Source organism: Gopherus flavomarginatus, chromosome 5 (assembly GCF_025201925.1).
Source record: "Gopherus flavomarginatus isolate rGopFla2 chromosome 5, rGopFla2.mat.asm, whole genome shotgun sequence".
Classification (NCBI taxonomy): Eukaryota; Metazoa; Chordata; order Testudines; family Testudinidae; genus Gopherus; species Gopherus flavomarginatus.
The window spans coordinates 12,827,375-12,852,754 of NC_066621.1; the positions used below are offsets into that span (position 1 = coordinate 12,827,375).

General features: G+C 44.1%; 1 protein-coding gene across 1 annotated transcript in view; it reads right to left on the minus strand.

Annotated features, from left to right (window-relative positions):
* Positions 1–25,380, minus strand: part of CR1 (complement C3b/C4b receptor 1 (Knops blood group)) — a 197,731-nt gene that overhangs the window by 13,832 nt on the left and 158,519 nt on the right. The window contains exons 56-59 of the mRNA XM_050953674.1: positions 4,112–4,303; positions 3,142–3,238; positions 2,186–2,271; positions 468–680 (exon numbers count right to left, since the gene is read on the minus strand). Of these exons, the coding sequence (XP_050809631.1) occupies positions 468–680; positions 2,186–2,271; positions 3,142–3,238; positions 4,112–4,303 (588 nt within the window). The remainder of the gene's footprint in view (positions 1–467; positions 681–2,185; positions 2,272–3,141; positions 3,239–4,111; positions 4,304–25,380) is intronic.

The window sequence follows — 25,380 nt, forward strand, 5'->3', positions numbered from 1 at the left end:
AAATGGGAGATGAAAACTGAGCTGAGAGATCTTTACCACTCCTTTTAAAGTTCTGAAAGGATACACTACAAGGTTTTAGCTGCAAAAACTGTATTTGTCCTCCTATCCCATGCAGTTCTATATTGTTGATTTTTTTTTTCCCCCAGACTAAAAACTCAGTGGAAGACAGACGACTATCTAGCATTGGGGATTTTTAAAGGAAACTACATATCTACTGATGCCACATATCTGAAAACATTACTAAACAGCAAGAAACTAGGCAGGGATACCCCTCTGAACAACTAAGAAATGTGATATGTGAAGGTTCAGGATTTGAAACAATACCACAGAAGCAAAGGAATTCAAAGTTAAGGACAACACACAAACAAGATATGTGGGGCGCCCTATTTAATCCAGATGAGATAGTTATTCTTAAACCTGAGTATCCTTTTGGTATGATTTTTACAGAACCTACAAAAAATATTGACCTTTGCACTCAGGGGGCTCTCCACTCCAAACTCCATTTTGCTCTTCATCAGATGTACAATGAATAGATGCCTCTCCAATAAGTGAGAAAGAGTCTGTGCCTCTTGGTACAGCGTTACAGCTGTAAGTGACTGTTGATCCATAGGTGTAGTGATTATTAGGGTCACCAAAGTACTTCCCATTGTCTATTTCTTTAGGTGGAAGACATGGAATTTCTGGAAAATATTAAAAGTAAAGAAAGAAGCATTTAATGGAAGGGAGAAAACCTGACAAGCAACAAGGTACAATGTCTACAGGCAACAGGGCAATGGTCATTCAGGCTACTGCAAAACATTACAGAACCCTACTGATTTTTACAGCAATATTATTCAAGGCAAGGGGATTTCCAAAAGATCCAATGCATGTAAGCTTGCGATCCGACCCATTTGATGAGTGTACTACACTTTAGTGGATTGAGTGAAATCAATTTTTTTTTTTTAAACTATTTGATAATGGGGGTTTGTGGTATAACAAGTGCAAAACTACCACCAAAAAGGTCAGTAAAGGAGAAAATGGAGATGTAAATACATACAATTTTATGTTAGCAGCATAATGGGGAAGGAGATGCTTAGGTGGTAGATGAACAGAGAAAAAAGACGTCTCTGAAAACCTGAAAAAAGTAGATGCATTTGCACTAGAAATCACTGACTTGTTTTCTCAGTGCCTTCTGAAGGAAAGTTAATATTATTTTAACATCTTCCTGATATTTAGATATTGGAAAGCCTGAGTGTATTTTGATAACAAGCTTTTCTATTACATAGGAAACTAGACATCTGAAGTAAAACCGTAAAAGTTATGGACATTACAAGGAAACGGTGTAATACAACTTTTGCAAGAAATGCAGTTAGCCTCTGTGCTTGATTAACCTCTGTATATGGTGAAGTTATATTGGAAACCTTTTCCTTATAAGGATTCAAAAATAACTATTAAAAGAACAAGCCCTTAATGTATGCAAAACTCTAAAAAACTTAGTCCAGAATGACTAGCCTTCCATTAAAATCTATTTGCTGTTGTTATTGAAATTCTTTTTGCATACATTTTATTCCTCCAGTGCCATAAGTGTATATGGCATTTAATGGAAATTTTGTCGTAAGAGTCTGAAAAAAGCAAGCATGGCTTTAGCTCCCACATGCAATAAATCTGAAGAACACAGCAAAACAAAAGTTTAATTCATCACATTTTCTACAAATAAGTCATGGGGAAAAAAAGCCTACTGTGATACAAAGGAAGTAACATAGGATTATTGAGTATCAGGATTATACATGAAAACATATCCTGTTCACCTAAAATCAGTCAGAAACAAATCAGTTTTAAAACCATTTTCTTCAATGTAATTTAGACAAAATGAATTTAATAGCCTAGATGGAATTTATGGCCACGCATCAATCACAAGTTGACAGTTGTGTTACCAGTTATTCAACAGGTACAGTTTACTCCTGATTTTCAATAAGTGAGTGATTTTGACCCATATGAGCTAGCTATCAGTAATCTTTGGGCATTTTCAACATAGTATTCCTCAGACTGGAACCTCCATTAGCTTTTAAAATGGTGAAATAAACACAAGACTGAATATTTTAACAAAAAACTTTTCTTTACTGGTGAATTCATCTTAAAGCACAATTTACCAAAGCTAGTTGCATGAACTGGCATAACCAGAACAGAATGTATAAAATCCACTTACCTTCACAAAATGGAATTTCATGATTCCATGTAACCCCGGTTCCATCAATCACACACTGACTAGTTTTGTGTCCAACTAATCTGAACCTAAACAAGAACATTTTTTTTAAAAGGCAAGATTTCTTAATTTACTTAACTTCTAAACCGTCAGCTCAAATATTTGGAATATACTTCTGTTCTGCCAGCAGAGGGCAATGACACACTGAATTTTAGGTGACAGCAAAATAAGTAACTCTTGTCTTACAATGAGAATGATAAGTATTCTGATCAAAGCTACAAAATAGCAAGTGAGAAAAGTGACTCCAGCTAACAGAAGGATCAACATCTGAGATTTACATATTATAGATACCCCAATCACCATTGCTGATTCTTTGAAAATTACCACAGCAATGCCAAAGATACTGTAGGAGGAGAAAAATAATGGCTACCAAATTCAGAACACTCAAGTTTACGAGCTCAGTGCATTCTGTTTGATGCATGACCCTATATCCCAAACATCTAGAAAGAGACGAGGCAGAATTTTGTAATTTGTATTAACTTTATAGATGTTTGTACATATTATACAATTATTTTTGATGTTTATATTTTGTTATAGATAATCTGAGAAATTTTTATAAAGGGGGGGTATTAAAAAAAGTTTTTGGGGGGGCCTATTTAAAAAAAGTCACTCCAAGATTTGAAAGCAAGTCTTTTCATATTTGAATACAAGATACTAAAAAAAAAAAAAAAAAAAAAAAGGAAGAAAGAAAGTAGGTCCACACAATGGAAATACTAACCCAACCTTCTTTACATTGAAATTGCAGAACAGCTAAAAAGTTTCAGCTATTTATTTCTGAAACTTCTTACTCCAGAATATCCTCCTGAAGATTTGTCATAATTTGCTATCTAGTCAGTACAAATGTCTACGGAGGAAGGAGAAAAGTACCGGAAAAAAAAACCTCACTTTGACATCCTTACCCTTTGTCACAAGAAAATGTAACGCTTGAACCAAAGAGGAGATCTGTGATATGAACCATGCCATTACCTAGGTCTCCTGGATGTCCACATGATTTCCCTAAAAAGAGAATAAAATAGGAATTAGCTTTACATTAGTCACATAGGAAAATGTGGGTCATTTACTGCAGAACATAGAAAGAAAAATCTAAGTGTTACGTTAATTAAAAAAGCCTATGAAGACAAGAAAAAGGCCCTCAAATGTGATAAATTTACATATTGTGGCGTTTGAGTGGAATGGAGAAGACCAGTGCCCTTTTAGTGAAATAATAGCTTATAAACAATAGGGATATCACATTGCCAGGCTACAGACTGAGTCCTGCAAATAAACCATATGACTTTCAAATTACTAGGAACCCAAATCAAGTGAATTACACAGAAGATAATACAACCAGATGCCAAAAATTGTGGCTGACTTAAAGAGCTCTATCCTGAAAGATGCACTTATACTTTCCAGAAGGATGTTAGAGCTAAAGAATTATACCCAACGTTTTCTTTCTCTGTAGGCTGGGAGTGCTGTGTGAACAGCTGTGCTTTCCTTGAGAAAGGAAAACAATTTGGCATTTCTGTGATAGTGATACTGATTAACTGATATCACCAAGTCATGGGCTTGGCATGCTTTTATCAATAACTACATGCAATGTCTTCAGTAATATCCATGTGCAATCCTGGCCCTACTGAATGGAAGTGTTGCCACTGACTTCAAGTAAACCAGAATTTCATCTTGTGTGTTACAGTTTTACATCTGAGTCTTTAGGGGAGCTTTATGCTCCCCCTAAAAACAAACAATTCTGTTTGAAAAACAGTGTCCCTTTCAAGCTCCATATAATCAAATGTTACAAAATCTTTATTCCAGTCCAGAAGAACTTTTAAGCTGTTAAGTGTTTTCTGACCCCAGAGTGTGGAGGGGTGGCAGAGAGGAGAAAAACCTTACCTCGACAAAACTCTTTGGGTTCTGACCACACGGATTCATTTCCACAAATAAGAATGGGTGACTCTCCAGAGACTTTTTGGTATCCTGAGCGGCAGCTGTATCTCACTGTGGTCCCAACTGTAAAGTTTGTCTGGGTCTTAAACTCATCCCGCAGCTCGGCAAAGCTTAGCCTTGGTGGGGCACCACAATTACCTATATAAAAAAATAAACATTGTAACTTTGGAAAAAACCCATACACTCTGAGTTTATATTTGTATTTTGACTGAGCCTTAACTGACAGAGGCTGGGATTTTCAAAAGAGCCTAGCAAAGTTTCAATGGGTTCTGGGCATAGCATTTACTTAGGCCCTTTTGAAACCCCAGCTTGAAATCTTAAAACAAGGAGTACAAAGAGTAGCTGGCACTACCAACCTGTGAGGCACAAGGTAAGAAAAACGAACATACAATACTGTGTTAAGACGTTCTTTTTAAGTAAATATCTAAAATCCACAGAACAAGCATGACTAGTTAAGCAATGTCAAGATCAACAGAACTCAAAATCTGAAAGCAAGTGTTATCTGCCACCGTGGCATGCAATTTTCAGAGATACTGGCCCCTTAACTGCATGTCCAACCACAAGCAGCAATTTGATTCAAGTCTAATCAACAAGGATCTCGTTAAGTAATGGGATGATTTCTAATTTTTTTTTTATTTTATTCTCTCCCCTTTTTCTTGATCTGCTCCTTCACACGATCACAGTGTGACAACTCCACTTTCGAGGGCATTTGTCTACATCTGTAGCATTTTGACTAGTCTACTTATGCAAACAAGAAATCGACAGAAGCATAAGGCTGCACATCAGACCGCAACTTTCCATTAAATGATGCTTAATTATGATGCTTACTCTGCAGTAAAGGAATAGCTACTTTATCTACAGTATTTATGGTTCAAGATGTGTTGGACACAGATTCCACTCTTGGTGCACAGGAACATCACGCCTTAGAGAGATTGGAATCCTTTTGGCTAGCAGTATCTGTTGGGGCCATACCTGGATCCTTGATCAATCACTGACCACACCCAGGGCATAAAGATCGTGCAGACCAAATGAACTGAGAGATGGTTGGAAGATACAGAATCCCAGAAGACTAGGACTCCACATTAGTGGGGAATGGGGGCTGTCTGTTCAAAGCCCCAGACTGCGGAGCAGCTGAGGAAATTGCAGAGGTTGCCTCTGGTGAAAGCTCCGAGCCTCTGAAGAAAAAGCAGAGAATCAGGGAGCACTGCCTGAACTATGGCAGTTTTTGTCGTTCTCTTAAGGGTTGGGACACTGCACTCCTTAGGGCTCGGAGCAGCCCTGCAATCAATCCTTCAGAATATGGTGTTGCCCTCAATCGGACGGTCTTCAATTTTTGCCTCTTGGAATCCTTGAGGGTTGCAATCATGGCAATTTCTCAGAGATTCCAATGGCCAACACTCGCACTGCCGTGTCAGACACATGGCAGAGTATAAAACTGCCAGAACATCTCTGCAGACTGGATAAGTGTTTTTGTGGATAAGCTATCCAAGGAACACAAGGAAGAACTAAAAACAGGCAGTTAATCCCAGTTTAACCCCCCTCCACGCCCCAGCCCCAGTAATGCTTAGTAACTTCAAGTTACTACCCTCATTTGTAGGCTTGTGAAGAACCGGCCTTTCAGCCAAACAAGTCACGCTTTTCAGAGAGGAGGCAAGGAGTCTCTCTTGAGGGTGGACTTCAGAGGACCATATCGTTTTGTCCTGTACTGTACATCTCGTACAACCACAGAGCCAGGTATAGGTAGCTCAAAAATATGTAAGCTTCTTGGACGGGACCTGATTGACAGTCTGCACACCACATCCATTCTTCTTACAAAATGACGATTAATTTTGTACAAAGGATGCCTTTTGAGGAATATCCTAGGTAGATAAATCCCATCAAGGGGTGTCTGGTCATATATAGTCAGCAGACCTTACACCTCAACTGCTAGAGTCTGACAGCTTAACACAAAACAAGACTATGAGACCTAGCAGTCAGAGTCCCCTAGGGCCTGCTACCAGGGCAGCATGACCTACCGGTCACGGTAGATTGCACCACCATCTCAGGCCCTCAGTCAGGGAAAAGCAGCAAACACACACACAGTCTCAATTGTCTAGCATTCCGACTCTGGTGAGTGGGGACGACAGCAACCCTCTAGGTCTAAGCTGGGGGAATTGCCACCCCAGTGGGGGCTAGCAGCAGGGGGACACAGGCCCATCCTACTCCACTGGGACCCAGCCCAGGGCCCTAACAGTGGCAGAGTGTTGTGCCACTGGGTCAGCAGGAATCTGCCCAAAACAGTGAAATTTTTCAGTCCTATGACCAGACTAGTGTCTATTTCCCCTGGGCGACTTCCTACCTGGTCTCCTAGTACAGCAGTCCATGGGTGCTCTGGGGTCATCTGCTGGCAAGGTCTACAGCAACTCAGTCCCCTCCCAGATAATCACTGGCTGCCCAGTGTCCCTCTGGGGTTCAGCATGCCTAGCCTCTTTAACCTGGGGCTGCCACAGGTCCATGGAGGAAGCTCACAATATACATCTTTTCTCCTCAGCAGTCCAGCTCAGCTCAGTTGGGCTGCTTTCCTTTATACCCTGTCTCCAGGCTGAGCATGCTCAGCAGGGATGGAGGGGTGTGGCTTCCTCAGCCAGCAATGCACAGTTGACCCCTGGGGGCCCAGTGCGGTGTAGATAGACCCCATCACAAGGCATCATGTGAAAACTCAATCTGCTGGACCTTATTGCCCTGGCAAAATGTGTGGCAACATCGTATGTAACGTTAGAAGATTCTACTGTATAACGTTGCTGTGACATGTTCCAAAAGTTAGAAAAACAGGCCCAAACCTAATCAAATGGACTACTACCATGTGGCCATTCTCTGGCAGGAAGAAGAGCATGAGCTAGAACAAGAGTAGGCAACCTATGGCATGTGTGTCAAAGGCAGCACACAACCTGATTTTCAGTGGCACTCACACTGCCTGGGTCCTGGCCACCAGTCCAGGGGGGCTCTACATACCACAAGGTTTTTAAAATGTTTGAGAAGCTTCATTTACAATGTAAAGTAAAGTAAATAATAGTTTAGTTAGTTAGTTATATATTATAGACTTACAGAAAGAGGCCTTCTAAAAACATTTAAATGTATTACTGGCACGCAAAACCTTAAATTAGAGTGATTAAATGAAGACTCAGCACACCACTTCTGAAAGGTTGCTGACCCCTGAGCTAGAATTTTACATGGAAAGCCCTCAGTTGTTCCATTGCCAGTAGGTAAACAGACTGTTGCCTGAACCCCAGCTGTAGATAGGCCTCAAAGAAGGGAGAAGGATACAAGACTGAAAAACAGAAGCTCCCATATCACCTCTCTCCACTAATGACATCAATAATGTTTGAAACCTAAAGGAAGCCCACTGAACCAGGGGGAGGTCCTAGCTGAAGCAATCTAGCCAAATGGCTATAAGCTGGCAGGGAGGCAAACCTTTTTGCTTTTAAGCGATTGCATTTTACTTTTTACTTCTTTTTTTGTAACCAATTCTGATTTTTATGCTTCATTACTTGCAAACTAATACCTAATTTCACAAACTTAAGCATGCTTAAAACAATAAAACAAGTTTATTACCTGCAGATATCAAAATCAGTGTGTTTGGATTGAAGTATTTGGTAATCTCCACTAGAGAGAACAAGATTTGTGCACATCATTTTCCACTGGATGAAATGATGAACTTTGTGAGCTTGCATTGTTCAGTAGAGAGCTTGGCAGTACAAGAAAACATTTCAGGGGCAAGATTTGGGACTGGGAAGTTGCTGGTGGTGCCCTGTAAGTAATTCAGGAATAGCTGGCCAGAGCATTCGTGTAATTCAGCTGGGCGTGATTTTGCATGCTTGAGGCTATGTGTGATCTGGCCACGAGTGGTTGTTCTCGCAGCAAAACAGTGTACAAGGCATCTCAGACTGGAGAATTGAGGGGACACAGTTGACCATCTGTCCAGACTGTATCCTCAGGAATATCACACTGATATCTTCTGTTCACTTTCTTGGAGGTAGCAGAGAGAAAAGCCAGTGTGTGGAGTTCTGTCTTGCAGCCATGGGAAGTAAGAAGAAAGTGAGAGGTGGCTGGGCCCACTCCACCCTTTGTACCCTCTGGGGAGGGAAGTGGTGGAAAAGGGCACAGGTGCAGCTAAATGGACACTGTGAGCCAAAAAGAACTGGATTTTCAACCCATGGGGTGCACGTGTACAAATTGTTCTTTGAGTGACTGTTCACACAGATTCCACAATCTGTTTTTGCAGGAGAAAAATATTGGCAGCTCATTAAAGAGGCTCAGCTGAGCAGGAATAGGTGGGCCCTATAAAGCCCAGAACTGAAAGACAGATATTCTCAGGAGAAAGGGAGGAGTGAGTGGAGACTGCAGTCACTTCCTGGGAAAAGACTTTTGGGAACTGATAGGCCTAGGAAGGAAAAGGGAACCGAAAATAGGAAGTAGCCCAGCGATAGAGGAGACACACCAGAGAGAGAAGGCCCAGACTGCTGAGCTGAGGATCCCTGGGCTAGAACCCAGAATAGAGGGCGAGCCCAGATTCCCCTACAAGCCACTGGGTGAATGGTACTGAGGCAGTGAGCGAGAGAACTGCCTATGATTACTGATGGCTAAACCATCCCTGGAAGTGGGGAGCACAGTCAGTGACCAGGCTGGAGGGTTGAGCCATGAAGGACACTATGGTTCCTGAGGCTGCAGGAGGAGCTACAGGCAGATGGAGTGACAGTGTGTGAACTGTAGGGCAGGGGTTGTCCTTGAGCTAATCCCCAGAGTATCAGGAGGAGGCACCAGCCCAGAGGTGAGTGGTATACCTTGTGACAGGCAGGCTTCCTTTCAACATCTCATGGGGCCTCCCCTCCTGATGGTTAGCAACCCACTCACCTAGAGCCTTCCTGCAGGAAGTCAAATACAGAGAAGTCACAGACAAATCAAGGAATCACAGTATTCATAACGGTCTCTGTACTGTCATGCGCTTGCAATAGGATAGTGGGAAACGTAAGCTATGGCTACGCTAGAGAGCTTACAATGGCCCAGCTGTAGCAATGCAGTTGTGCTGCTAGTGTCGCTGCTCTAAGGCAGGGGTTCTCAAACTGGGGGTCGGAACCCCTCAGGGGTTTGTGAGGTTATTACATGTGGGGCCGCGAGCTGTCAGCCTCCACCCCAAACCCCACTTTCCCTCCAGCATTTATAATGGTGTTCAATATATTAAAAAAAAAAAAGTGTTTTCAATTTATAAGGTGGGTCACACTCAGAGGCTTGCTATGTGAAAGGGGTCACCAGTAAAAATGTTTGAGAGACCCTGCTCCAAGGCAATCGGCGAGACCTCTCCCATCGATTGAGCTACTGCTGTGAGAGAGAGTTAAGCTGACCTAACCTATAATGTAGACCAGGGGTGGGCAAACTACAGCCTGGGGCCCGCCTCTGGCCCTTCAGATATTTTAATCTGGCCCTCAGGCTCCGAGCAGGTTCTGGAACTTGCCCCACTCCGTGTGTGCTGTGGCTCTGCATGACTCCCGGAAGCAGTGGCATGTCCCCCTTCTGGTTCCTAAGCGTAGGGGCAGCCAGGGGACTCTGCACGCTGCCCCTGCCCCCAGAACTCCCACTGGCTGGGAGCCATAGCCAATGGAAGCTGCAGGGGGGATGCCTGTGGACATGGCAATGCACAGAGCCACCTGGCCGCACCTCTGCGAAGCAGCTGGACGGGGGACATGCTGCTGCTTCTGGGAGCTGCTTGAGGTAAGCACTGCCCAGAGCCTGCGCCTCTGATCCCCTCCTGTGTCCCAACCTCCTGCCCCAGCCCTGATCTCCCTCCCATCTTCTGAACCTCTTGGTCCCAGCCCGGAGCACCCTCTTGCATCCCCAACCCTTCATCCCCAGCCCCATCCCAGAGCCCGCACCCCCAGATGGAGTCTGCACCCACCACTCCCAATTTCGTGAGCATTCATGGCCCGCCATATAATTTCCATACCCAGATACGGCCCTCGGGCCAACATTTTGCCCACCCCGATGTAGCTACTACTAGACATCTTTTGTTGATCTAGCTACTTCCTCTTGAGGGGGTGGATTTACTACAGTGATGAAAAATCCCCTTTGGTCACTTTAGCAAGTGTCTACAATACAGCAGCATAGCTGCAGCTGTGTCACTGTAGTGCTTATAGCATAGATGTATCCTGAGACGCTTAACTTTCTTATTCCTTACTTAAAAAATGTAAGTTACCCAAAAAGATAGACGAACTTCTCACTAAATATCACGATTAAAACCGAAAAGAAATATGGAATACAAAGAGAAAATTGGCTCTTTGTTTTCGGAAGTTCTTCTTCCTAAGACTCTCTTATCTTAAGAAAAACTATGTTTTTTTTGTTTGTTAGAAGTTTGAAACAGCTTACCATTGGGTGGGCAGATATCAGAGTTTTGCAGTTTCAAAAGAGGTAAGTGTCTTCACTTCCAGATATTTTAACATTAATTTTTATTGCTCCTGTATTTTCAGATGGTATTAACAGGAAGGAAATCTGGAAGACTATCATTTGCTGGTTTGGAATTGATAAAAGATGGCAAGGTACTGGTATCACAACTGCCTAATGATTCAAGATTAATGCGCTTATGTTCCTAATTATATGAACTCCAACTGGAAAAAAGCCATTTCTTGGTTTCTAGTATCTAGTAGGTTACATTTGTCAATAATGGTGAAACCTAATATGCTGAAAGTTCAGATTCCAAATAAACTTCTGCTACCAGCGTAAACAGTAAAGGGTAAACAGTAAATGATGTAGTGTAATACTTTTCAGTTTTAATTATAGAAAAGCTTTTTAAAAAAAGCTTATCCTAATATTGCATTAACATACATGAATTCAAGTGATTTTCATTGAGTCAGATTTAAAACATTCAAAGGAGAACTTGGAGAGAGGTCTTTGTTTTTTAAGTCTTCACATCCAGGATATGTCTAAGGCTATGTCTACACTACGGACCTTACAGTGGTACAACTGTGTAGCTGCTCTTCAATTTAAACTACCCACAACAGCATTACCTATGTCAGCAGCAGAGCTTCTCCTGTCGACAGCAGCACTTTTGCTGGTGAAACTTATATCCCTCACGGGAGAATTTTTTTTTTTCCACACCCCTGACGGACAAAAAGTTTCACCGACAAAAGTGGTAGTGTAGACAAAGCCTTAGTCTTGCAGATCCTTTCTGCACAACATCTTTTAGATTTTCCATCCATCCATCCACACAGCTAAAACTCTGGTCTAAGCTCTCATCACCTCATGTCATGATTACTGTAACATCCTTTTCCGGCCTTGACAAATGCTATCTTGCCCCACTCAAAACCATTCAGAAGGCTATTGCAAAGATCATTTCTTTAGCTCATGCTCTGATCGTTACATCCTTCCACTGGCTCAGTCTTCTCCATTGTAATGAACATAAGCTACTTGTCTTCACTTTCAAGGGCCCTTCATGACCTATCCCAACTCTATCATCTCTCATTCAGTCTCAAAAGTCAACTCCCACCTCCAATTAGGCTATGATGCCAGCCTCTAAGGCCCGCCTGTTAAATTTTCAAATACGCCCTTTCTTCGTGCCCTTTGCCATACTGCTCTTCATAGTTGGGAGGAGCTCCCAGGTAACATGCGCACATATTATCTGCCTTCAAATCTCTCCTGTGCCATGCTGCCTACCAAAAAAGTGGTAATAATTAGGCTGCTGGTGGGCTGAGATCACAGCCCATCATACTGACCAATATCATCTATTCCCCTGTACTCCTCCGCTGGTCTGTCTTTGTCCATCTTTAACTCTTGTCTTAGACTGTAAAATCCTTGGGGCAGGGACCATATTTTTGTTATGTGTTTGCACAGCGCCTAGAACAACGGAGGCCACAGAGTACCGTCGGAGCTCCTATGCACTACAACATTACCATCTCATGGAAAAGTGTGTGTGTGAAACTGGAACTGGGTAACAGAAATGTGGGGTACTGCTTTCATTGGGTGGAAGGATAATACCGCTACCCCACACTTACTCCAGACCCCATCCTTTTTCAAAACGCAAGGAAGCAATCTAGCTATACAAACAAGCCATACTAGGTCAGACCAAATTGTCCACCTAGCCCAGTATCCTGTGTCTGACAGTGGTCAGTGCCAGATGCTTCAGCAGAAATGACCAGAACAGGGCAATTACTGAATAATCCATCCTGTTATCCAGTCCCAGCTTCTGGCAGTTGGGGGTTTAGGGGGATACAGTGTATGGGGTTGTATCACTGACCATCTTAGATAAGTTCATGGATGATAGGTCTATCAATGGCTATTAGCCAATTCATTTTTTAACCCACTTATGCTTTTGGCCTTCACCACATCCCATGGCAACAAGTTCTTCAGGTGGACTGTGCCCTGTGAGAAGTACTTGGTTTTCTTTGTTCTAACACTGCTGGACTATTACTAAATCTGCTGCCTATTAATCTTGTTTTCTGTGTTTCTCTGACTTCTGCGTACAAAATAAGATCTGTCATGGTCACTCCTACATCCATTCTCCCTGCAGATCTCATCAAAGGAAACTCAGCCTGCCCACTGCAGACCTCAACCTTCCCCAGTTCCTTTTCTCCTAATTTTTGCTAAAGAGCTGCTGACACCCTGCTAGAATAACCACCTAGCTGTTCTCCATAATGGGATCTGGAATGTACCAAAGTCTTATGAAAAACCATAAGTAAGCTCATGCAGTAGCATTCACCAACTGTGTTTCTTCTGTGAAGCTAACAACAGATTCAATCCCCTTATGTGCCCTCTCTTTTTAAGATAGATAGAAGACCTGTAAGGGAGAGACCAAAAAGAATGTTTGTGAAGGGCCTCTATGCTGGTAGTGTTTGCCTGCCTGTGAATCATGATAGTAATCCTGCATTTCTATTATACTTTACTGTATACCTGTTAGCTGCATTTCTCTGGCAGATGAAATGCAGCTATTTCACCAAGGCCCCAGTTCAGCAAAGCACTTAAGCATGTGCTTAACTTTAAGCATGGGAGTGGCCCCACTGAAGTCAATTTGGCACTCGTGTACTTAAAGCATTTAATCCTGGCTTTCTGCTCAAGTTTAAGAATGATGTAGGATCCTTAGTGATTACATGGGTGCAGGACTTTCCAATCTCCACCCAATGCTAAAATTGGAATAGTCTTAGATTCCGAAGTGAATAGGGTGGAGGAGATGTGCGTTCACATCCTGCTACTATAATTGTTTAATTAGAGACCATTTCATTTTAGTTGATTTAAGTATTGAAGAGTCTTCACCACATAAGAAGGTAATTTTACATTACACATTTTAAAACAAATTATTCTATAAAATCAACTTCTAAAAAATAATAGTTGCTCTTCACTTATCAGTGTGGTGTCACTAGTTAAGTATAGTCTGCCTACTTTTGTATATGGCTAATGTCAGCTGAAGGCCTGTTTCACTTTTTGTCAGTTTAAATATCTAGATTCCATTTAAAAATAAACCACAGAAGTCTTCAGAAATCTTAAAGGTGTTTTCTCATTTACTGAAAAGGTACTTTTGTTTTCCTTTCCCACACAGTGGAACCTACCAACAGTTGTCCAGAATGCTAGAGCCTGGGCCTGACTGAAGAACAGCACAGATACGCAGACAGAAAAAACAGACTACAGCGGGAAAAATATCTGATTCTTTTACAAAGAAGCCACGAATCACCAGCAGATATGAGGCACTTTTTAAAGGAGAGAAGAAATAAATCTGAAAATTACATTAAGCATGTGATGTTTTACAAAACACTTAAAACTAATGAGATGCATTCAATTGAAATGTCAAAAACAGAACTTCCCAGACCGTTCCTGCAACTTTCTAATGCCTTAGATGTAAAGATGAAAGACATGATAGGATTGACTTTTTTTTTAAGGTAATGGGTCAATCTGTATCGGGTGGTCATCACCACCGTGGCTATAGAGACTGGAAGTGGTGCAGTTTTTCTATAACTCGTAATGTTTAAATATTATTGGGCATCCAATCAGCAAAAATAATAAAATCCCAGAAAGGCTATAACTTACAGAATCGTAGTTTAATTTTGACCAAAATGGGCAGATAGTACTTTCAATCATATTTAGAAACTATTTTGACTACATAGTGCATTGTTTTGGAATGTTGGTGTTTTATTTAGCCCGGGGTGGTGTATTTTATGCATTTTCCTGTACTACTTTGGTTTTAAGAAAAGGCAAAGTCTACAATGACGACATGACAGTTTGACCTCCTTTGTACCATACAATACATCAAAATATTTATCATTTGCAGAATGGACTCATTTCAGAGAAGTTTTGTCTATTTTATGAAGTTGTGCAGACAAAAGCTCAGATAGCTATGTTGTATAATTAAGGAGTAGAGCTCATTTGCTCAGATGGAGCCAGCTATGCTGTATAATTAAGGAGTAGAGCTCATTTGCTCAGATGGAGCCATAAGTCTAAAGCACACATGGTACACCTGTAATTTCACAGGGCAATACATGTACATTACTAATGTAAAAGTGATGACTCTAAGTAGCAGGGCTGTACAAAGTTTGTTACTCACACAGTATATTCATAAAAAAGTATAGCCCTGTATTCTTAATTAACTCCTACCTGTAACTCTGAGCTACCGAATGGCTAACATACAACTAGTTTGAGCTATATTTACTCAGAAAAATGCTCACAATAAGTTGCAGATAGTTGAAACATTTTTACTCTGCCTCAGAATCTGTGTCCAATGTGTTCACTATTCCATGGCTACACTTGTCCCTATCACACTGGCATGCATAAGAGCATACCCGCGGCATTCACAGCTCCTTCCTGCACACATACTCTCACAGGACAAGGGGGAGGGTGACTTTTGGAGCAGTTGACAGCACCCTCGCTTTAGCAAGAAGGTGTCCCGTGCCATCTACTACCCATCCATTGCTGACAGGGGCCACGGGAAGATACTGAACTTGTACGATTCCATATATGTGACTGATAAAATACACTTTTTAGGTGCTGCCTGAAGGAGGCCATTGAAGGTGGCATTTCTTTATTTGTTTTGTTTTAGCAAACAATTCATAGTGCACATTATTGTACAGTGGTAAGAACCAAGTATCTCTGGATAAAGATGCCACATTACCTACATTTAACTCTTGCTAGTGTTACTGAGCACATGCTACTTAGGTCAGGCTATGGTTTCAAAATACTGCCTGTAATTTATAAAGCCCTCAACCAGCAGAGATGTAGCTGCCTACTAGATGGTTGGAACATCTTTGATGTGAGACCATGCCTGAGTGTTTCTGCTCTATGCCCTCAAAAGTGCTCATGCTGAAGGTAATGGAAGCAGGCGTATAAATGACAGCAGGCAGTTAGAGAGACAAGGTGGGTGAGGTAATATCTTGAAATGGACCGACTTCTGTCGGTGAGATAGCACTACAGCTCTGTGACTGTATTGCTGTAAGTGGAGACGAGTCTTAAGTGAGGATGCTACCTATGCCGATGGGAGAGCTGCTTTCGTAGCTATAAGTGCTCCGCCTCCCCAAGAAGAGTTAGCTGAGTCGACAGGAGAATTCCTCCCATTGACACTGGGCTGTCTACACTGGGAGTTCTGCTGGTATAACTGGGTTGTTATGGGGTGTGTGTTTCCTATGCCCCCAATGATGTAGTTATATTGACATAAGTTTGTATTGTAAACTGCGGCAGAGACAAGCTTCCCAGCCATGCAGAACTCTTATTCAGATCTGGGAAAGGTAGGCCAAGCATCACAGCTAAATCCAAGATGAAACAGACTATATTCCATGGCCCCTTAGAGTACGTGCTAACTCCTTATGCAAAACAGAGTGGCCTGTCAACACAGGACAAAATGAGGGAGTCAGTGGGTTACAGCTTGTTGTAATAAGCCAACGGTTCTCAAACTTTTGTACTGGTGACCCCTTTCACACAGCAAGCCTCTGAGTGCGACCCCCCTCCCATAAATTAAAAAAAAAATTTTTATAATGGTGTTAAATATATAAACGCTGGGGGCAAAGCAGTGTTTAGGATGGAGGCTGGCTGCTCGCAACCTCTCAGGTAATAACCTCGTGACCCCCTCAGGGCCCCGACTCCCAGTTTGAGAAGCCTTGTAATAAGCCATAAATCCAGTGTCGCTGTTCAGGCTATCTAGCAGAGTTATGAACTAAGCTCCTAGGCTAGTCTGTTCAACGTGTTGTGCACGTTACTTCTGAGGACGAGGACCGATAGGTCAGACAAACAATGATCACTTTGTGAAATGTGTTCACCTATAAAGGGTTTTATTTTTTCTTTTATCATTTTTGAATGGACTCACACTGGAAAATCTCCAATATTCCTAGTGTGGAGCTTAACTACAAACTAGAAGGGGATCTCTAACAGCATTGGGAGTAGCCTACCCATCATACTACAGAGGACATCTCATAGTCATATTGGCCCAATGAACAGTTAATTAAAAGAAACCAGCTTCACCAAAAATGAAGAGTACCCCATACCAGCATACCGCATAGTCCACCACTTAGGACATTTGCTTTAGTAGTAGAAGAGTGGTGGTCAGATTCCTTCTAATCAAGAAGAAGAGGGCGAGAACCACAATTATCCACATCCCATGTGAGCACCCAAAACAAAAGACTATAGACTGTATTAGGGTCCTAATCAGGCAGCAAGAGGAAAGTGAGGCACATAACTGCTGTGTGAGGTGGCCTCAGAGCAGGCATAACTCCCTCTGCCAGATCTACAAAGGGCCTTAGGGATGGCAACACTGATTATTGCCATAGCTAATTTTTAGATGCCAAGAAAAATCACTAGAATGACAATGGATGCCCGGAAGCTTAACGTAGGCACTTAGCCCGCTCCATTCATTGAAGTGGGGAGCCTAGGTACCTAAGCAGGGAATGCACAAAAGCCAGCACACTAGGCTAGGAGCTGCCTAAGCTAGCCAACAGGAAATGATGACATGAGGGGAACGATCAGGGAAATGCTAAGTGCTGCCTTTCATGGAGTGAGGTGCATTGCTCTCTGTTTGAAAGCCACAGTCAAGAAATCCTTGCCTGAAGGCAGCTGACTTAGGTGCCTAAACCATGTCTTGTGAGATTGCTAGGTACCTGCCCAGCACCACACAAAACAGCTGAGGGGAGAAGATCACAGCAATCTTTCATTTTGCTGTTAGCTTAGTGGTCAGGGCCACGGCCTGTACCATGCCAGATGGTTTAATTCCCTGCCTATCTTAAAAGAAGAGAGATGAATATGGATCTGCTAGCATATAATGCATATGGCCCAATAACTGAATTAAGCGCTAGTCCGCTGTGAGGTGTTCTTTTCTAGTTGAAGCTGGGCTATGTTAATTAAGCCCTCTATAGTGTGGGAGTTAGAGGACACATTTGGTGTGTTGGAGACCCCCAGCTCCCATTTCTCCCTCTAGATGACATGACATGAATGGAAGCTCCCTCAGGCTTTCCCCTTGAAGTTGTTCCACTTTAATTCAATATTAATTGGGCCAAGGTGAGCCCAAGTAGCACTCAGAGGTAGAGTGGTTACGTGACTCTCGCAGGCTCTTGGAGAGGCTCCTCCCTCTACCAGCTGAGAAGGAATTTGAACTGGGAGCTCCTGTGAGCTTGCCTCTTTAGGCAGTTCCACTTGAAGAAAATATTAATTGGGCCAAAGCACATGAGAAGCCCTCCGCAGTATAGCGGTTATACTATTCCTGTGGAATGTTGACTGTGTGGCTTCAATTCCTCCCTTTACTTGATGAGCAGAAGGGATCTGAGGTGGGAGTTTCCTCAGTCTTTCCTCTTGAAGCTGTTCCACGTGAATGAAATATTAAGGGGGACAAAGTCCAAGTGACAAGCTCTCCATGGTATAATGGTGAGGCTAAACATGTGGTGCATGAAAGACCCTGCCTGCTTCAATTCTTCCCTTTACTTGATGAGGAGAAGAGATTTGAAGTGGGCGCTCCCTCAGTTTTTCCTCTTGAAGCTGTTTTACTTTAACTATAAATTGGCCTGATAACTTCCCAAGGAGCCTCTATAGTACAGTGGTTAGACTTCTCCTTCTGAGGCCTCTTAGCTAATGCTGGTTCAGTTTCCCCATGCAGCAGATAAAAATTAATTAACTAAAGTTGAACAGCTTCAAGAGAGAAGGAAGGAGTTGCTAGTTTAAGTTAATTGGGTCAGGCAAAGAAAAGTGGAACAGCTTCCCAAGGCAAGAGCCTGCATCTCATCAGATAGAGGGAAGAATTGAATGCACAGCTCCAGCAGTCCAGGGGAATAGCCCACCCACTCTATTGTAGAGGACTTGTCTGTTTTGCTTTGGCCCAATTATTATTTAATTAGAGTCCTTTGTAGTTGAAGGGTTCAGTGAGACGTGGATTTGTGGATTCAATTCCTCCTGCTATGGAATGAGGAGGTGGTGTTTGAATGGGAGCTCCTTCAGTCTTACCTCTTGAAGCTATACCAGCTTAATTGAGCCAAAAACCCTAAGCACTCTATATCACTGTGGCTGAGTTGATACCCTGGGAGCCTTCATAATGCAGGTTCAAATCTCCCCTTGAGGTGATCAGCTTTGAATCAGAAGCTTCCTGAATCTTTCCTCTTGAAGCTATTCCACTTTAAATAGTAATTGGGCCAAAACAAAAACAAGCAGCCATTTATGTTACACTTGTTAAGCTACCCCCAATGGGGAAACTTGGAGTTTCTAGTTCAATTTCTCCCTCTGCTAGATGATGATGAATCATGGTTTCAACTGGGAGCTCCTGAGGTCTTGCCTCTGGGAAGCTGTTCCACTTTAAACCAAACATTAATTGGGCCAAAACAAAGGCAAGAAACCCTCTATGGTACAGTGGTAAGGTTACTACCCTGAGATCCTTAGCATCATGGGTTCAATTCCTTTCACTGCTGAATAAGGGGAAGGGGTTTAAATGGGGAACTCTGAGTCTTGCATCTTGAAATGGCTTCTTGTCCAATTACTGTTTAATTTACATGGAACCATCTATACTACACACTCCCGGAGGGGAAACTTGGTGTAGCTGGTTCAATACCACTGTCTCCCCAATGAGGAGATGGGGATTAAACTACAAGCTTCTTAGGTCTTTCCTCTGGCAGCTGTTCCACATGAATTACATTGTGTTTGGGCCAAAGCAAAGACAAGCAGCCCTCTATGCTACAGCAGTTAGGCTACACCCCTGGGAAACTCAGAGTTGCTAGTTCAAGTCTGTCCTCTACCAGATGAGGACAAGGGGTTTAAATGGGAGCTTCTGCACGCTTACCTCTTGAAGCTGTTCCACTGTAATTAAATAGTAATTGGACCAGCAAGAAAATTAGGATCACTCTGTAGCCCAGTGGGTAGGCTACTTACATAGAAAGTGGGAAATCTCAGTTCAAAATCCTCCCTTGGCCTGTTAAGAAGAAACTTGAACAAGGCTGGATCACCTCCCAGGTGAAAGGGCTGAAGGTGAGAGATCCCTGTTAAAATCCTCTCCTTTCTCAGGAGGCCCTTGTCTTTCTGGAAAAAGAGGAGGTCTAAACAATAATCCCTCACCTTTCATGTTCCCATGCATGTGTGGGGGAAAGAGGTACCTGGAAGATGGGACACCCCTGTTCATATCCCTTCACAAAGGAGGAGTTTGAACAGGGTCTCCCACAGTGGGCAAATAGTAATCTGCATTTTTGTACCCCCAAGTCATAGCTAATTAAAAGAGGAGCCTATACTGGGAGATGCCAAGCTAAACCCCTTCTTCTCCTCAGCAGGCAGGAGAAATTGAACCCCCATGTCACATGAAAAGTCTACCCACTATACTAGATAGAGCTTCTCCTTCTTGCCTGTGCCCAATTAATATTTCCTTTAAGCTCATACTGTCCTGTGACTACAGACTTATGCATTTGTCTGTACTGTTTTGACTTTGGTTAAAGCAAAACATATATATCGCCTACAAATTTGGTCAAAATTAAACTATGGCCTTGGCTACACTGCTGCTTTACAGCACTGCAATTTTCTTGCTCAGGGGTGTGAAAAAAACACACCCCTGAGCACTTCAAGATACAGCACTGTAAAGCACCAGTGTAAACAGTGCCCCAGCGCTGGGAGCGCTTCCCAGTGCTGCAAGCTAAACCCCATGAGGATGTGGAGTACATGCAGCACTGGGAGAGCTCTCTCCCAGCGCTGGCTCTGTGACTACACTCAGGGCTTGGCTACACTGGAGAGTTGCAGCGCTGGTGGTGGGTTTACAGCGCTGCAACTTACTCACTGTCCACACTTGCAAGGCACATACAGCGCTGCATCTCCCTGGCTGCAGCGCTGGCTGTACTCCTGCTCTGCCTGGGGTATAAGGATTGCAGCGGTGCTCCGAAAGCATGGCCACCAAAAGCGCTGTAATTGGCCTCCAAGGTATTCGGAGGTATCCCAGAATGCCTGTTCAGCCACTCTGCTGTTTTGTTGTGAAATCCGGGGGGGAGGGGGAGGGGGCGGGGAAAGAGCTTGTTTGCTCAAGCAAGGCAGGCAGGGGGATTCCTTTGGAATGTTCACAGTTTGCTTGAGGAGAGAAGTAACACCGCGAGGGGGGGAGTCCATTTTGGAGCAGCTGCTTAGCCTTCAGACCAGATATTTGCATTTAGTGAATAAGAGAGGGGTGGGGGAAGGGGTCAAAACTTTTAAAATGATTGAAGGTTGGTGCTGTGTATCTTCCAGTCCTTAGAACTTGCAAGGCAGGGAGCTGACACAGTGTCAGCTCCAAAAATCCATTCTGTCTCCCCCACACTCCCTGTCACATTCCACCCCACCCCCCTCTTTTGAAAAGCACGTTGCAGCCACTTGAACGCTGGGATAGCTGCCCATAATGCACCGCTCCCAACAGAGCTGCAAATGTGGCCACACTGCAGTGCTGGTAGCTGTCAGTGTGGCCACACTGCAGCGCTTTCCCTACACAGCTGTAGGAAGACAGCTGTAACTCCCAGCACTGTACAGCTGTAAGTGTAGCCATACCCTCACACTTCAAAGCAAGCTTCGAGTGTAGCCATACCCTATGGCCTTGGCTACACTGGTGCTTTACAGCACTGCAACTTTCTCACTCAGGGGTGTGAAAAAAACACCCCCCCAGAGCACTGCAAGATACAGCACTGTAAAGCTCCAGTGTAAACACTGCCGCACTGGTGCTGCCATCACACACATACTTCAAAGCGCTCCCACGGCAGCGCTTAGAAACATAAGGCTTGGCTACGCTCAAAACTTACTTCAATGTGTTACAGCCCTTCTGGTGACTCTGTTCAGATGAGATACCCAATAACGTTTAAACATGAGGCGATGCAAAAGAACTGCAACACTTCCAGCATCTCCAACCACCCTGGGGACCACCGCCAGACACATGCCTAATGCGATAGCCATGAATTGGGTCTAGCTGCTGGGTGACCCTAACTCATTACTAAGCCCCCTCTGTAAGAATCACGTGATCTGTCAATGGCAGACAAGGCACCAGATCCCAATCCGCCGGGAACAGCCCTCGGCTCCCCCCGCCGGATTCGCTCCCCTCCTGCACCTGGAGCCCCCCAGCCCCTGCTCCCCCCTCTGGCCCTGCTCCTCTCCCCGGCCAGCCCAGCGCAGGGAAAGGGAATCCCGGGGGGCGGGGCTGAGGGCCCGGAAAGCGGGGGGGGGAAAGCGCCCTTCGCCCCCGACACTCACCCAGCGCTCCCCGGGGAAGCAGCGCGAGCACCAGCAGCGCCGAGTCGCGGAGCCCAGCTCGACCGAAGCAGCACTACATTCGATGACCCGCCCCGCCTCACACTGCGCATGTGCGGAACCCAACCGTCGCCGCTGCCTATTGGATGACGCGTTTGTCGGGAGCAATGCGCGCATGCCGTGAGCGGCAGCGGGAGCGCGCTCTCGCGGCCGTAGCTAAAGGGGCGGGAGAGGCAGCGGCCGCGCGCGCTGATTAAGAGCGCGACGCAGGCTGCAGCCGCCCAGCCGGGGAAGCGCTCGGGTGTGGCCAGGCCGCTCCCCCGGGGGAGCCTGCGGCGAAGCTCGCCCAGCGCGGCCCCGGTCCCCGCCCTCGGGAGGCGGCCAGCAAAAGCCTCGCTGCGCCGCCAGCTCCTGGTTTGTCCCCAGCTCCGCTCTGCAGTGACCAAGCGGGGAGCGCAGCATTCAGCCTCCGGCTGCGGGGAGGGAGAAGCAAAAACGCTCCCGATGGATTCGGGCCCGAGAGCTGCTTTTTGGTGCTGGCAACCGCTGCAGTTTCATACCCGAGCTTTGTTTCTCTGCCGTGCTGCGTGCTAGGAAAGCGCTGCTCGCAGGCGCATCTCTCATCTACTTTGTGTTGCTGCTCAATGGCACAGGCACATCAGCGTTAGAATAAAGGGGGAGTTAATTCTCCCCCCGCCCCTTTATCGTCACAGCGCTTGTGGGGTTTTAACCCACCCACAGCCAATGATTAAGACCCCTCCCCGTGCTAGAGTGATGGCTAGAGACACGTCAGCTGTTTGTCCTAGGAAAACCGTTGTTCTCCTCTAGCTTCCTGGTAGGATAAACAGGCTTTAAGAAAGAACAAACGGGAGTTTAGTCCTAGACCAAAAACAGAGAGAGAAACATTTGCTCCAATGAGTGATGTCACTTACTTAAAAGCTTGCTACTAAATGTTACACTTGATTTGTATGAGCACCTAGACCCCACTGGAGAGCAGACTCCTATTGAGAAAGGTGAACAGATTAATACACTTGTTGTCTATTTGTACAGAACAGGCCTGTCACATTGGCCATTTTCTCCAATATTTAACCGAAATGTAAGTCCCTGCACAGTTGTCTGATCTTTCAAACTACTCTGCATTTACAATGATACTTTTCACCAATGCTGACTCACACTCCAGCTTAATACTGTCACAAGATGTTGAAGAAAAATATGAAGCCTATAGTCAATAAGGCAAAAATTAATAGCCGAAGGCATAAACAGAAAAAGGCTTGTTTGTCTAGAGACTGTCATCCATTGCCCGATGAAATTTCTCTGCAGCATGTCTTAGTCAGCACCTCTTCAGAGTTGAGATCTGTTTTACTTGCCAAACACACCACACAAACCTAGGGCACAGTGTAAACACCACAGGAACAATAAAGTGTGAAGTGAATCTAAAGTGCCTCATACTTTTTTCAAGCATCTAGAGTCCTTGTTTCTTACATAAATAGTGCACATTCAATGGAGACCCTGCAGTAGCCTGAATTAAGCAGAGAAAGGAAAGGCTGCATACTGAAGGCCAAAGCTTGAGCCCAGTGAATTCACTGGGAGTTTTGCCAATAACTCCACTGGGACCAGAATTTAGACTTAAAAACTGTCAGTTGAAACCAAAAACAGTAGATTTAGGTTCCACTTTTGATTCATAAAAAAAGATGATGTCACTTAGGGCTTGTCTGTATGAGGAAGTTGACTAGCATAGCTGTAGCAGAAGAACTATTCTGGTATAATTCTACAAGGAGTAGCCTTCTTTCAAATTAATTACACCTCTACCCTGATATAATGCAACCCGATATAACACAAATTTGGATATAACGCGGTAAAGCAGAGCTTGGGGGAGGCAGGGCTGCGCACTCCGGTGGATCAAAGCAAATTTGATATAACGTGGTTTCACCTATAACGCGGTAAGATTTTTTGGCTCCCAGGGATAGTGTTATATTGAGGTAGAGGTGTACTTTGGAAGCAAACAGTTATTCCAGAATAAAGTCACTTTTGTTGCAAAAGACAGTGTCCACATGGGGGAGTTACGCTGGCATAGTTACATGAGAATAACTGTTCTGCTTAGTTATGCCAATCCATTTCTGCATGTAGAAAAACCCTTATAGACTACTTACCAGTATCAACCCCACTATAATTGGTACAAGTTTTCCCCATCTCGCCAGCTCCACAGCTTCCATTGGCCTCCACTAGGAGCAGGTGGGACAAGTTGCTGCTTGCGGGGAGCCACCAGAGGTGAGCGCCCCCCAGATCCACCACTCGTGCCCCAACCCACTTCCCTGAGTCCCCTCCTGTACCCTAACTCCCTCTCTCTTAGTTAACTGGCATTTTTCATTTACTTGTACCCCCCATTCCTCCAACATGCCAGATAACACAGCTTTTACTGTAATACTAAAAAGATACAGGCATGGCAGTCATGAAGCCCTTTTGTAATCCAACAATTCTTTTCACAGGCGCAGGCAAATGCGCACACCCCCAAACGTTTTCAAGAAGATAGCTGTGGCGATTAGTCAATAAAGCAGCCTCAGGAGGAAGTTTAGGATTTTGTTGTTGTTGTTTGTTCACAGAAAATTAAGGCACACTTAGCAGCACTTTTCCTCCAGGTGATAAAATTTTAGCAAAGAAATATACAATTTCCTGTATCAGTTAAAACAAAAGTCCCATGACAGTATGAGTTTTTGTATCACATAATACATTGAAATACATATTATTTGTAGAAGAGACTCACTCCTGAAAAGTCTGTCTAGTTTATGAAGTTATGCAGATAAGATCCATCAAGCTTTCTTGAAGCTGTTCTACTTAATTAAGTATTAATTGGGACAAAAATAAAAGAAGAAAATTCTATGAGACAGTGGTTAGGCTACTCCCATGGGACACTTAGAGTTGCTGGTTCAGTTCCTTCCCCCTCCTGAGAAGGGGACTGAACTGGGAACTCCTTAGGTCTTTCCTCTTGCAGCTGCTCCACGTAAATTAAATAGTAATTGGGCCAAACTAAAGACAAGAAGCCCTCTACACTTCAGCCGTTAGGCTACTCCCCTGGGAAACTCAGAGTTGCTAGTTCAAGTCTGTCCTCTACCAGATGAGGACAAGGGGTTTAATAGGGAGCTTCTTCACTCTTGCCTCTTGAAGCTGTTCCACTTCAATTAAATAGTAATTGGACCAACAAAAAAAAAATTAGAATCTCCCTATAGCCCAGTGGGTCGGCTACTTACATAGAAAGTGGGAGAACCCAGTTCAAATCCTCCCTCGGCCTGTTAAGAAGAGGATTGCACAAGGATGGATCATCTCCCACGTGAGGGGTAAGAGGCCCGTTTAAATCCCCTCCTTTCTCAGGAGGCCCTTGTCTTTCTGGAAACAGAGGAGGTCTAAACAATGATCCCCCATCTCTCAGGTTCCCTTGGGTGCAGGGTCAGGGGGTGGTGTGGATGGAGGTGGAGGAGGAAAAGAGGTCCTTGGGAGGTGGGACACCCCTGTTCAAATCCCTTCATAAAGGAGGGGTTTGAACAGGGGTCTCCCACAGCCTGACCCAT